The sequence below is a fragment of the Saimiri boliviensis genome, chromosome 11 (genome assembly GCF_048565385.1).
Source record: "Saimiri boliviensis isolate mSaiBol1 chromosome 11, mSaiBol1.pri, whole genome shotgun sequence".
Lineage (NCBI taxonomy): Eukaryota > Metazoa > Chordata > Mammalia > Primates > Cebidae > Saimiri > Saimiri boliviensis.
In genome coordinates, this window is record NC_133459.1 from 6,345,817 (window position 1) to 6,360,355 (window position 14,539).

At 56.4% G+C, this 14,539-nt stretch overlaps 1 protein-coding gene across 18 annotated transcripts in view; it reads left to right on the plus strand.

The window, feature by feature from the left end:
* CAMTA1 (calmodulin binding transcription activator 1) overlaps positions 1 to 14,539 on the plus strand; it is a 964,942-nt gene that overhangs the window by 657,684 nt on the left and 292,719 nt on the right. For 16 of the 18 annotated variants that reach the window (XM_039474351.2, XM_039474345.2, XM_039474346.2 and 13 more), the window contains one exon: positions 9,872 to 9,943. The exons of the other annotated variants lie outside the window; for them this stretch is intronic. In XM_039474351.2, the coding sequence (XP_039330285.1) occupies positions 9,872 to 9,943 (72 nt within the window). The remainder of the gene's footprint in view (positions 1 to 9,871; positions 9,944 to 14,539) is intronic. 18 annotated transcript variants of the gene reach the window in all.

The following is a 14,539-nucleotide window of genomic DNA, read 5'->3' on the forward strand; positions in this document are numbered from 1 at the left end:
GGTCCCTTCAGGGAGTGAACCAGGCCTTCTGACCAGGGAGATGGGGTTGGACTCCTGCAGGCTCTGCCGTCCAGGGGACTGGAATTCAGATTCTCGATTTATCGTGCCCCTGTGACCTCCTCCAAGGGAGGAATTGACACCTCTGAGCCGCAGTTCCCACATCTACAGAGAGGGATTCATACCACCCTTCCTTCCGGAGGGTTGTGAGGTCCCTGGAAGGGGGCCCTTTCCTCATCCTCCTGGGTCCTCTATGGCAGAAAGAGCGATTTAACACTGTGGAAGGACGGGGCCAGCCAGAATGCCAAGCCAAAGGTCAGCCACTCTTCCAGAGACCCCTGGGGAATGAGTCTGGGGGAGCCTGCCCGCCCCTGCCCAGAGGAGTCCCCCAAGAAGGGTCAGTGTTAAGGGCTGTTTTCAGGGAAGGCCCTGGTCCCAGTGGGGCAGCCTGGGCCTGAGCTGTGGCCGGCACCTGCCTTCGTAACCTGAAGGCATCAGGGTTTGGGGATCCAGGCCGGCCCTCTTGCTGTCTGGCCTCAGTCCCCTGCGTCAGGGCCACAAGCCGCTTTGGGAGACACCATTGTGGACTGTCTTAGGAAAGAGGCTGGGCTAGAGCCCTGGTCAATGATGATCTAATATTCTACATCTCTGCTGTCACCCAACCCTGGAGGCTGAATCAGACTGCAATCCATTTAGCTCAAACTCGTAAGGCAATTCACTATTTAACAAGTTCTGAGGCGCTGTGCCTTTGCAGGCAATATGTGAATGGAATCATTTGGTCTAATCTTAGATTAATACAAACCAAATCCTTCAGCGAGGACAGTCTTGGGAGCAGCTCCAGGACTTCATCTCATTGTCTTTGATGAAGGCGGGTCCCAAAGAAGACCTGACTCAGCCAGCTGAGCGCGGGGTGGGGGTGGGGGCGTTGTCTGAGCGAGGACCAGGAGGCAGCGTGCTGGGGGAAGGAGCACTGGCCTTGGGGTCACGTGAGGCTTGTTGGAACCCTTCTGTCGATTCCTAGCCGGGTGACCTTGGACAAACTGCGGAGTGTGTCCAGGCCCTGGTCTTCCCCACAGACACCTCTGTGCAAGACGGTTGTGCAGCTGGAGAACCAGGCGACAGGAATCGTGCTGTCAGCTTGGCCCACGCACGATCTAGCCACGGCCTCCCAGGATCTGCTTCTATGTTCAGGGTGCCCCGGGGAGCAGCAGGGCTGCTTGGTCCCCCTCCTGTGCCTCGCTCTACCTGCTGCTGGTTGGGGAGGTCTGGAAAGTGCTGGAAGGTTTTCACTCCCACCTGCTCTTTTGAGGAGCACCTACTTCTTCCTGATGTCTAGGCTTTGACAGGAAAGGAACCACATTTTTACCCCCTTCTGTGAGCCCCACAGCCCTGCCCTCGGTGGACATTGGCATAGCACACTCCAGCCCCGCTTCTGCTGACGGATCTGCCCTCAGGCTGCAGGCCCCTGGCCAGGTGCCGCCCTCCCCCACTGACGGTCCTGGGCTTGCAGTCCAGGTAGCTCAGAGTCCCTCCCTGGTGCTGTCACCCGAATCTGGAAGAGGGAGACTGTCCTGCCTCTTGGGTCACAGCTGGAATAACGGGACTCTGGCCACCTGCTGCCTGAAGTCAGCCTGACTGTAGTGGGGAGGAGGCTGTGCAGGGAAGGCATAGAGAGAGAAATGGAGACGCGGGATGACGGGCGGGTCAGAGGCAGAGTTCTAGCTCTGAGCCTACGCTTGAGCCAAGTTCTCAGAGCAGCTCTGAGTCCTTCCTGGAAATCTGCTTCAATGCACAGTCTGGACCAGTGGACGAGGGCAGAGCCATGAAATCACAGGGCCTCTGCTTCAAAGGCAAGGCCACCTGCCAGCTGCTCACCGTGGGTCCCCTGGGGGAGATTCTGCAGAACAGTGTGTGGACTCACGCACTCGCCACCCCCAGCTTCACCTGGCACGAAGGACGCAGATGACAGAGCGGGAAGGGGCCTGCCGTCCTGGCCAGTGGCGGACCCTGCTCTGTATGCCTTTTTTCCCCTAGCCCGGCCTTTTCTACCTGGTGTCCACCTGGCCAATTCCCTCTCACCCTTTTTGGCTCGGCGCAAATGTCACTTCCTCTTAGGTGACTGCTGACCTTCCAAATGAAAAGGGGACACTTCGTCCTCCAGGCTGCTCACGCCCCCTTGGCACTCTGCCCTTAGCACCGGGGCTGTTGGATTTGGTCTTGTTTGCCTGGCGCCTACTCTCTCTCTCTCTCTCTCTCTCTCTCTCTCTCTCTCCTCCACAAGGCTGGGGGAGCCTGGGGCACAAGAGCTGAAGGCAGGCGCAGAGCGGACAGCAGTGAACACTTGCTCACATAGGATCTAGTCCCGCACATCCCTTGTACACCTGAGCTACAGCCGGGCCAGCCTAGGACACCTTGCTTTGGAGGCTGCGGCTGCCACCCCGTCTGCCCCCGGTGCTGCCTCTCACCTGCTCCTGCTCCCACATTGCTCGAGGGTAGCGTTAAACCCTCACCTTCTAGGTGGATCTTCCCTTGCCTTCTATGAGCTCTTTTTCGTCCGTCAGCTTTACATCCTGGATACGTTTTTAAAACGATTCATCTTTGTCTCGGGTGCATCAGATACAAGCAAGAGAGATAAACCAAGCACCAAAAAAATCTATGTTCGCTCAGATTGCCTTTGTGTAGACAGTCACTTCCCCAGCAGGAGAGCAGTGTGCCCAGGGGAGCCTCCAGGGCCAGTCACAGAGGCCGTGGGGGTGTGGAGGCCGCCACAGCCAGCCTAACCGTACTCTCTGGTCCCTGCTGGTAGGCTGGCCACTGGCACTGGGGCAGGACTGTTTGCAGAGGAGATGGCAGAGGGACCCTCATAAAAGAGGATTATAGATGGGGGTTTGCTGGGAAACACCCTTGTCTGAGGCCCCAGTGGGTATTATCTTTGCACTAGAGAAGGTTTCGGGAAAGAGAAGGGAGGGGAGCTGAGGAGGGAGCTTTTCCATCACAGGCGCAGAAGGCTCTGGGGATCCCCACTGGCTGACTCAGGCCTGCCCAGGTTGAATAACAGGTGCCAAACTTCAAGCAGGCCGACTCCCCGAGTCCTCATCCCTTGAAGCCCTGACTCTCCCAGATCATGGCTCCTGGGTCCCAAGCTCCAAGTGTCTCAGCCAAGCATCTCTGAACTGGTCCCAACCCATGTGCTCTCACGTGGGAGCATCCGTAGAACTTTCCGTGCTATCCAGTGTGGAAGCCCTCGGCCACATGTGGCTGTTGAGCCCTTGAAACGTGGCTTCTGCAGCTGAGGAACTGAAGCTTTGATTTGATTTCATTGTACTTCATTTAAATTAGAATTCGAACAGTCGCAGTGACTAGCGGCTGCCACGTTGGATAACCCAGCCTTAAAGAGACCCTCGGAGCAACGCTAAGGTCGTTGTCTTTTCTAGCAATCCGTGAAATCAGACACTGGGCTCACACTTTCCCAGAGTGGGAGGTTGGCAGCAAGCCCCTGGCTGCCACGAGTTCCCTGCCTCCTTGTGGGAGGTGGACACAAGAAAGCTGAACGAAACGGGCTTCCCCGGAGAAGGTCTTCATGGGAGGCCACTGAGACGTTCTAGGGTCATTTTGCTCCTCCAGGGGAAAAGGGCCACGTGTGCTCATACTCAGGACTAGGAAACAAACGTTCCCAAACGAAGTGCTGTTTGAAAGGCCTTTTCTGGCTTTCCTTGTGTCTGTGTCATAGGCAGTCCGTGACCTTGCACACGCCTGGGCCACGCCCCCATTCCCTTCCCTGCTTAAGGCCACACATCCCGTGGAAATCACACATACTGAGCACCTGCTCTGCAAACGTCACTAGCAGTGATTTAAAATTGGGAATTTTTTGAAGGACAATATAATGCACACTTTTCCCAACCTGACAGGTCAGGGGTCAGCAGGCAATGGTCCGCAGGCCAAATCCAGCCCACTACCTATTTTAATTTTTTAGTTTTTGAGATGGAGTCTTACTCTGTTGCTCAGGCTGGAGTGCAGTGGCAAGACCTCTGCTCACTTTAACCTCCACCTCCCAGGTTCAAGCGATCCTTCTGCCTCAGCCTCCTGAGTAGCTGGGACTACAGGTGTGCACCACCACAACCAGCTAATTTTTTTTTTTTTTAAGATGGAGTATTGCTTTGTCGCCAGGGTGGAGTGCAGTGGCGGAGTGCAATCTTGGCTCACTGCAAACTCCAGCTCCCGGGTTCAAGCAATTCTTCTGCCTCAGCCTCCTGAGTAGCTGGGACTACTGGCATCTACCACAGCATCTAGCTAATTTTTTTTTTTTTTTAAGATGGAGTCTCACTCTGTCACCAGGGTGGAATGCAAGGGTGTGATCTTGGCTCACTGCAACCTCTGCATTCTGAGTTCAAACAATTATCGTGCCTCAGCCTCCCGAGTAGCTGGGAATACAGGCACATGCCACCATACCCAGGTAATTTTTGTATTTTTAGTGGAGACAGGGTTTTGCCTTGTTGGCCAGGCTGGTCTCGAACCCCTGACCTCAGGTGATCTGCCCACCTTGACCTCGCAAAGTGCAGTGCTGGGATTACAGGCAGGAGCCAGCATGCCTGGCCTATTTATTTTTCAACAGCTGTGAGGTAAGAACAGTTTTTACATTTTTTAAATAGCCAAAAGAATATTCATGACACTTGAAAATCATCTGAATTCAGATTTCTGTGTCCGTGATGGTTTGATTGGGACGCAGCTGCATCCCATTCCGCCTGCCACTCCTCCCCTGCCCTGGTGGGGACCTAGTAACCCCCCAGGCCTCCCGGCTCTCAAAGCCGGACACCTCTGCTGTCTGGCCTTTAGCAGGACATCTGCCAGCCCCCAGGATGGGTGAGCCGAGGCTGTGGAGGTGAAGAGTGAAATGACCCGAGGCAGAGTCCACATTGTCCCTCCGCCGTGTGCCCATGGCTTCGCTCTGACGGGTGTTCCCAGGGTCTACTCCTAGGCCACTGGTTTGGGGGCTCCTGGAGGGGGACCTGAGCTGGACTTGGGCTGAGCGGGGTCTGTGGAGGCAGCACGGGGGGGCTGTCCTGGTGAGTGGCGCCATATGCGGCAGAGCCTGCAGGCGGGTGCGTACGGCCTCCTGGGGCCAAGGGTTCACACAGGTGAGCAGGGATATGGGGAGGGCTGCCCTGTGGCCCACTGGGACCTTCAGGCCCCATCTGCTCCCCAGAGCTCCATGCCCTAAGCGTGCTCTGCTCAGGCCACCTTGGGTAGGTTGCTGGGTCCTCTGCAGCTTTCCCTGAGGGGTGCATGGGAGGTGGTAGGAAAGGAATGGAGGGTGTGTGTGTCAATCACAGAGACAGGGACAGGCAGGGGAAACAGAGACAGGGAGAGACAAGATAGATGGGGAGAGACAGAGAAAGATGGAGAGAGCGGAAGAGACAGAGAGACAGATACAGAAGTGGAGAGAGAGACAGAGAGATGGGGAGAGAGAGAAATGGAGAGAGAAAGAGATGAGAGAGTCAGAGATGAGGGAAATGAGAGGCAGAGAGAGAGAGAGACAGCTGCAGAGATGGAGAGACTGAGAAAGAGAGCGAGAGACAGGAAGAGACAGAGAGAAAAAGGCTGAGACAGACACACAGAGAGAGAGACAGAGACAAAGAGACAGAGGCAAAGAGACAGAGAATCCAGGCCAGAGAGACATAGACAGAAAGAGAGAGACGGCGGGGGCGAAATCTGCTGAATCAGTTGGGGCCACAGAGAGCTGGCCGGGGAGGGAGGTGCCCACCACCAACCTGTCAGGGGCTTCCTTCGTGGGCCACCAGGCCGTGGCCGTCCAGCCTGCAGGAGCCCTCCATGGTGCGGCCCCCACCGCCGTTCCGGGGGGCCCTGCAACCGACCATGCTCAGTCCCTTCGGCAATGCTGCTTTGGTTTTGAGGCACTTTGAGCTGAAGGGAGCTCTTGTTTGCTGTTGCTGGTTTTCCCTGTAATTTCATCTTTACTTTTTTTTTAAGAAGCCCTATAGTGTCATAAAAGCAATTTTGAATATTCATGAAAAAATGTTTCCTTGCTCAACTGCCAGGTGAAGGGGAAGCTGCAGGCCCGAATTCCCCCACAGACCTGATTCAAAGGCAGCTTCGTCCGAAGCGGGACATCCGCCCAGGCTTCCTAGAAATACCTAGCTGCTTCCTTTCTTTCTCTTTTTGTGGATACACAGAAACGAGGGAACCCCCGGCACGCACTCCCTCACATTCCCACACACGTGTGCGCCTCACACCTGCGCAGATTTACCCACGATCCCCAGGATGTGGCATCCCCCAATGAAAAGCTCAACCGGGGAACCCCAGGGGACCCCAAGAGCGTGATCAGAAAGCGGCAGGAGTTGTACGACACAAATCACTACGGACAAACTTGATTGCTTTTTTGATTCGTGGGTAAAGGGAATGGATTCCGCACACGGCCTCCTGGAATGTTGTTCGACTAACCCCTGGTTGGCTTGGTAACGACCTTGTCATATGGCCTGGAATCTGGTGAAAAGACTGCAACGTGAGGGCACTGGGGGCGGCAAGAGCCAGGGGTCAGGGCTGGGCCGTGGCGTGGTTTGGGCCAGGAGGTGACTGGAAGGGGAGAGCGTGTCCCCTGTCCTCCACTGTATGCTTTTCCTGCCGCTGGAAACTTCCCCTCCGCTGTGCTTCCCTCAGCAAACCCTGCTCAGCGGTAAAGCTTTTGCAGCCTCCTCTGACGTTCTCTTCCAGTGACAGTCACTGATGAGGGCGCACATGCCCAGGGGTCCAAGGAGTGTCCCAAGGATTCCATTGCTGCGTAAGCCCTCAGCCCACACAGCCACCCGAGAGAAAGGATTAGAGCCGTACCCATGGCACAGCCTGGAAGGATGAGGACTCTTGGAGCTCAGGCACGCATCTCCCACCCCAGGCAGGCTCCACCTCTCAGCAAGGTCCTCAGGGCCGCTCTGGAGGGGAGGGGACTCAGCAGGGTCCTCATGGCCACTTATAAGGAGGGGACTGCCGTGAACCTCTCTCCCCACACAGACAGCAAACCGCATCTCCACACAACTCCGCTTTCCTTGAAACTGAAGCTTAACCCTTTATGCCCTAAATGCAGAGCCATTTTTCAAGGTTGTTTTCTAGTACACATTAGAAGTCCTCAGCGTTCAGGGTGCCACAGGCAAAACTTAAACATTGACCGTCTCTGGAGTCCTTTCTTAGGACCTGTGTCTTGGAGCTGCCAGTGGGGAGAACTGGGCCATCTTTATTCAAAAAGCCTAAAGCCCCGTGCCCTCCGGAGCCCCCATTGTGGGAAGGCAGATGGAGCAACAAATAAGCAATCATCGACGTGAGCCCATGGGCTGAGCCAGGCAACATGGAAGGGTCAGATTGCCCAGGACTTCCTGAATCCCTGGGGCTCCTCGCATAGCTCTTTCCTTTCCTCCTCTGGTACCCTTTAGTCCTTGCTGCCGGGGATCTGCCCCCAGCCGCACTTCCCATCCCTCCCGCTATCCCAGGACCACCCTTCTCGTCCAAAGAGACCAGGGGCATGGGATTGCCACAGTGGTTAGGGTAGTATCTGAAAATGCAGTAACTGGGTTCTGGAGTGAGGCCACGAGGGTTCCTCTGATTAAAATGCATGAGCCTTGGTGTAGAAATGGCAGCCTTTCTTTAACTTCATTTTGTGTATCGGATGGTTCTGGGGCAGTTCTGGATAAGCCAGTTTATCGGCAGACAGGGGTTGGGATGCTTTGTGGAGTTGGGGGAATGGGCCTGGGGGCCTTCCTCTTTTGTACAACACAGTTGGTGTTTGGGAAATTCTCACTCATGAGTGTGGGGTTCAGGGAGGCTGAAGCCCAGTCCAGGCAGACAGGCAGGCAATTGAAGGGGAAGTGATGGTGAAAATCAGCCACGGTCTTTTCAAGTCCAGGAGAAAGTAGTGGACAGAGAACAAGACAGGTGAAGAGGGTGCGTCATTGCCAAGTCTAGAGAGGAACAGAGTGAGGAAACAGCAGATGGAGGCCTCTTATTTCAAAGGGACGGGAGAGGCATCCCTCAGCCACTGATGTCGCCCTCCATTTGGCTCGTGACATGAGTCAAAGTAATGAACCTGCCCGTGAGAACATGGAAATTCCAAAGGAAAGAGGCTGATGAAAGTCACAGGTGGGTTGCTTGTTTATTGCAACCAAAAGCTTACAAAAAATGTCCAGACGTGAGTCTCCTTCAGCAAAGGAGTGAGTTACCAAACAACGAAAACAAAACACCGTGTCTTGAAAACAAGAAAAGTCAAGAAAGAATATTGCTTTCTTAATAATAAATACATTTCATGGGCAAGAAGTGCAAGGGAATCGTTTAAATTAATTTCCGCTTTGTTTGTTTGGTTTATACAGGGCTTAAGTCCCAGCTGACAGCGATCTGTAAAAGTTCTAACACATTGAAATCTGATTTTCTTGCAGCTAGAATCCCATAGTCCAAAATGATTTCTCTTTCAACTCTGCCCATCAGAAAGGCAGGGTTCCAGTGGACTCCTAGTTCAACCAAATTGCACTCTTTCTTTTGGAGGGTGTAAATAACATCTGATCAAAGCTTTAAATGCGGAACTGGTGGCGTTTCTCTCTGGAGACCTGGTTCAAGGGTGTGGGGGACAACAGTGAGATTACAATGAGCAAGGAGAGGCGGGGGAGGCCTTTTCCCACCTTTTCCCGCCTCTGTGTGGCTCCGGGGAAGCTTCCTCTCCTCTCTGCCCTACCCCTTCTGGAGGAGGTGCAATGGGAAGCCAGGGAAACTCCGAAGCTGATTAAAGGGAGATCATTCCAGTCTGGAATCAAAAGCACCAAAAGAAAAGGCTTTGGCGCTGGCCTTGATGGGGCCCCCATCATTGGGTGCCGTGAGACTTCCCTCTCCATATTGACAACCTACTCAAGGCCGGGCCCCTCCCTCCCACTCAGACCCTCCAGCTGGATTGCAAGAGGGACCTGATCAGGGGTTCTATTTAGGCCCCTTCTCCATTTCACCAGCAAGCCTGGCCTACGGTGCCCAGCTCTGCACACACAGGCAGTGCCACAGAATCAGGGCAGGGCAGCCTTCCTCACCAACAAGCCAGCCCCAATGACCCCACCCTCTGGTCAACTCTGCTCACCTGGGTCTAGATGACGGGCCCAGAACCATCCTGACTCACAGCCCATCCTTCCTGAACTTCACTTACTACCCACTTTCTCCAACCTGGCTCTGTCTGTTTTCCAAAACCAAGTCCATCTGCAAAAGATGCAGGATTACTTAACAAACAAATATATGAATAAACAGGCACAATCCACAAGCAGGGCTGCACAAGAGGCCCCCCCAAGCTCTAGAGGCCCCTCCTGAGGGCGTGAGTGCCGCCCCATCCTGTTTCCCCCGCTCCCCCCGCATTGGGCTCGTACCAGCCAGGGCCCCCTGGCCAGGAAAGGTCTGCAGTGTGTGTGTGTGTGTGTGTGTGTGTGTTTCATGTGTTTTAATCAATCCTGTAACCATCAGTCCTTCCCTGTTCCCCAAAGGGTCTTAACCTAGGCCCTAGGAATGAATTGCAGAGTAACTCCAAGGCCCTGAAATTACAGGCAAACGCAGACGTAGGTACATTTCCCTGGTCTTTGGCTATCCTGGGTTCTGGATGCCTCTATGGCCCCCGGAGGGCAAAGCACCAGCTGCCCATCGAGTCTGCCGGCTGGCGTGTCCCCACAGGGCTTGGTCGGTGCTGTCCCAGAGCCTTAGTCTTGGAGCTGGAGCCAGACACAGAGGCGCCCTCGGTCTCCCTGGGCCGCCGGCGGCCACGGCCCCTTCTTGCTCCTTCTGTGTTGCGCCGTCTTCCTTCCTCCCTTCCCTCTTTCCAACTGAATTCTCGTTTTTCCTCTCTCCCTAGTGCTTGTACGGCTGCTATGTCCATTCCTCCATCATCCCCACCTTCCACCGGAGGTGCTACTGGCTCCTTCAGGTAGGTGGCTGGGACTGGATTCTTCTTCCGTCACTGGTGCTCGGGAAGGGTCTGTGGAGGGCACTGAGGGCGTGGGGCTCCGCATGCAGCGTGGCTTCGGGCCGAGGCCCTGGCGAGCTTGCCTAGAGAGACTTCGGCCGTGCGGCACGGAGGCCAGCTCGGTGGCTGGGCTGGTGTTGTCAGGTGTCAGGAAGGGGATAAGGCCTGGTGGCAGGGGTCGCCCTCGCCCACCGATGGGAAATCAACTAGGCGATTCCAGCTTCCAAGGCACCTCAGTTTTCTTTGGATCAGGACAAGAAAGAAGGCTGAGTATCCTGCCCTGAAATGCCTGTTGGCTGAAAGCTGCAAACCCATTTTCTCTCGTGGGTTAGTTAGAAGGCACTGGTGGAAAATGGGCTCCCGGAGGTTGCCAGGCGCAGTTGGATTGATTGGGATGGCTCTGGGGAAAGGAGGAAGGAGCTCCGTCATCGATTTGTGATGTCTGCTCTGGCAGGGATGGAGCAGGTGGTGGCTGGGCATGCTGACCATTCCTGTGGGAGAGTGGCCTGGGGCCCAGATCTCTGTCCGTGGTGTTTGTGCACAGTGTCGCTGAGCCGGGCGGGTGGGTGCGGGAGGCCCACTTGGCCTCTTGCCCACTGGGGGTCGTCCGCCAGCTGTCTTGCCTGCCGTGTGGGCGGGAAGGTCTGAGGGGTCCATGCAGTGGACATAGGTCCTTTTCAAAACACATCCTCTGATTTGCAGCTGTTCTCCAGAGAACGGCCCATTCCCCGGGGCCGGCCTCTGTCACCCCAAGATCTTACCGTTGCCTCTACCCAGGAGTTGCTGCCTGAGGCCTTTCCCACTATGGTTCCACTCTGTTGTTCAAGGCAGCAAACCCTTGGGCCTTGATAGTTTGGGGATCTCTCTGACCTGGTGGGGGGTGTAGTTGGAGGGCCTGGTATGGGGGAAAGCAAGCCCCCAAATGCTGTGACACAAGCTCAGGGATAAAAGAGTCACACATGCCACGGAGTGAGAGAGGCTGGTGGTCCCAGGAGAGCTGGTCTGGAAGGTGCCTGCTGGAGTGGAGCCGTCTCAATGCGGAGTTCGGGGCTCAGCCTAGACAAGGCTCTCTACCCGTCGGCTCTGCCCAGCCCCAGCCTCCAAACCCTTTCCGTTCCTCAGTTCCCAGCAATAGCTGTCTGTGGTTCAGCAAGTTCAGTGGCAAATGGCGCCCGAGGCCATCGGGGATGTGCCGATTCACAGAGGCCGCTTCCTGATGCCTCACCCTGTCATCAGTTTCCCTGGCTCTGCAGCCCCTGGAGGCTGACGTGCTAGCACCTGGTTTTCTAATTGCTCAGACCTGTATCCCTGAGATGGGGAGTCTTAGCATGGCCGTGGGATGTGGCTTTCAGGGTCTTGTTACTAGGAATTGATCCAGAGGTGTTCCACCGCTTGGCAGAGGGTTTTCTCCTCTATCCGATAAAGGGTGGGGTTCCACCCGAGGGCAGAGTTCTGGCAGCCGAGTCCGAGTTAGAGCACAAATTCTGCCTTCCCAAGAAACACCTTTTATCCAAAGCAGCCTGCAGCCCCGCACACCCCTTCCTGGGCCTCTAGACCTAAGGGTCTGGTTTCTGCCCCTTTCCTTTTCGGTTTTCATGCCCCCTGGCCAGAACACGTCTTTGTCCGTTGCCCTCCTGTCGGGGCAGCCCCTGGAAGCTGGCATCCTGCCAACAGCCCAGCTGCCCGCTCCTCCAGGCCTGTCCTCCCGCGCCCACGCCTCCGCCCGCCTCCCCTCATTCCATCATCCTCTTGTGGCTTTTTAATTCCACTAAATTTACTTTCCTGGAATCGGACACCACTGGGCGGCCATGAGGTCTGAGCTGATGACTTCCCATTCTGCTCACTCCAGGGCCCCCCTAGATTCGGCTGCTCCTGTTCCTCTCCTCCGGCCAGGCGAGGGGAGGGGTCCCGCTCTCTGCCCCAGCCCTCCCTCGCTGGCGCTCCCATTTCCCGGCCTCCATATGCTGCAGACGTACCTGGACTGATTCATGTGTGTCTGGTTCGTTACCTCCCCGCTGGCGGGGAAGCCGGAGCCTCCCTGAAGGCTGGGATGGCAGGATCCAGGCTTCTTCATGGCCGAGCTGGGGGCTCTTCGTCTTCTCTGCCCGAGCCCGGGGGAGCCATCCCTCTCCTCCCTCTCCTCTGTGTTCTCAGTGTCACACTTGTTTCTGTGATCAGATCACAAAGAGGGAGTGCACACAGGTGTGGGGGTACCCTGCTCCCCTGCATCCATGTGGGGCAACAGGAGGTTAAGGAGCTGAGGCCAAAGCAATTAGCGCGACGCACGTCCTGCTCAGAGCCCAGAGCCAGCGCGGCAGCCGGTGGCGCTCAGGGCAATTTGTTCTGGTGCTAATTACAACACCAGGATAATGACGGCGTGGCCAGGTTTAATTTCTCTGATGTTAAGTAGGAAAGAAGGCATGAGACACTGACTCAGATGGAAATTGGCTCAAGTTTGTCTCTGACACCAATTACCAAGAACAAGGATTAGGTGGGGTCGAAGGTGTCAGGGCCGTGCCCGTGGTGGGAGCTGAGGAGGGAGCCTGCCTGGTCCTCTGAATGCAGGAGGCACTAGGAAGGGAGGGACGGGCTAGCCATGCCCTCTCAGCCCCCTGCAGGGGGTGAGCCTTCTAGAAAGGTAAGAGCGTTGGAGGAAGGAGGGAGGGAGGAAGAGAAGGAAGACGTGCTCGTGGAAAAAGGAGCAGCACCCACTGCCCCGCCTCTCTAGCCTCAGCTCAGTGGCTGCCTCCTGTCCGCCCACCGTGAACTCACTCCTCCCCTCTGAGATGCCCCAGCTGATGTCACCCAAGGCCGCTTTGCACTTAGTGGGCATGTCTGCTTACATGGGCCAGGGTTTTCCTCTCCAGCCAGTTAGCTCCCCAAGGGAGAGACATGCGTTCCTGTCTCCCCCGAGTGCCCAGCACAGAGCCGAAGCCACCCCAGGACAGGAGCCAGCATTTGGGAGAGCCAAGCTCTGCCGTGGTGACCTGTCCACCCCAGGACAGGGATGAGCAGGCCTCAAAGACTCGGGGCCTGGAGCGCAGGGTTGGTGCCAAGACTTACACAGGAGGGCCCGAGTTGACAGGGCACTTAAGCTTCTGAGTCACGGGGCTTTCAGGAGAGGGCGCTGCCTGTGTGTCTGTCTGTCTGTCTTTCAGGCTGTCTGTCTCTCTGCCTTTCTCTCTCTCATGTTCTCCTTCCCCATCTCTTCATTGCTGACAAATACTATATTAGGCTGTGAGCGAGGAGCCAGGCAGGAAACCCCTCACCCAGGGCACTGATGCCCGTTTGGCCCACAGGTGAATAAAGCCATTGCCATGACCAGTAGGCACCATGTGAGGTCACCAGGACAGCTGGGGAGGGACCAGATGACCTGAGCTCAGTCCACTTCAGCCAGGCAAGGCCACCTCTTTCCCTCTGCTGGTGGCACACATCCTCGGCATCTCGGGGGACTCTGTGTCACAGCTGACGGACCTTCAGGCTCCCTGAACCTGCTCAGTGCATTTTCTAGAGGGATCTCTGAGACCCAGTGAGAGCAGGGCCAGGCCCAGGACACCCAGCGATCAGGAGAGGAGTGGGCTGTGCTCTGGTCTCCCAAGGCCGTGGCCTCTGCCCTGACGTGGGTGTCACCTTAGCCACCAGGCCCTGAGCCTCTTGGGGTGGAAGAGGCACAAAGGGGTGAGCTGGACAGAGCGGCCCCTCCTGTTTGGGATTTCCTGCTGGTTTCAAGGAGTGAGCAGCAGAGATTCAGGGCCCCCGACGGCCCCATGCGCCCCTTCTCCAGGCCCTCTGCCTTCCGTCCTTCTCTGCATTCTCTGCCTGCCCCCTCGGGGGACCAGGCCCCCATTCCAGGCCAGACTTCCCTGCAGATTCTGTATGGCTCATTTGGAAACTATTTCTGCTTCTAATGAGTGTTTTTCTCTTTGCCCTTGTCCTCTAAAATGCTTAATGACTGCTTTCCATACCCGAGCGAAGCGGGGGTGTGTCCTCACATGGCGCCATTGCCAGGCCGGGGCTGTTTGGCTGCCGAGCCCGGCTTGTTTGGGTGGAGGCAGAGGGGGCTCCTTCCCAGCCCACCCTGGCAGCACGGACGGAGCCTGTGGGAGCAGGAGCACAGCTTCGGGGAGACGGGGACCCCGGGGCCTGAGAAGAAGACAGGGCGGCAGTGCAGGTCGGGTTCTCGCAGCCCCGGAGCAGGCAGATGTTTGAGCCTGAGTTCTGGGAGTTGAGCTCCTCGTAGGGGCCCTGGATTCAGGGTCCAAGGAGCTGGGTTCCCGCTGCGCCTGGACCTCCCTGAGCACCAGCAGCCCTGATCATGCCACTGGCCGCCTCTGGCGCTGACTCCCGGCTGGGCAATGAACCTCTACGAGGTGCTGCCCTTCAGCGGGGAGAAAACAGCCTCCCAGAAGCACCACAGTGGCTCAGTCAATGCAGGACACCCATCGGTGTCCTCTGCTCCTCCCCTGGGGGCACCACCATCACCCGTTTATAGAGGAGGCATTTGAGAAGCAGAGAGATTGGGCGCCTTGTCGCAGATCACGGAAGTGGCCAGGAGGT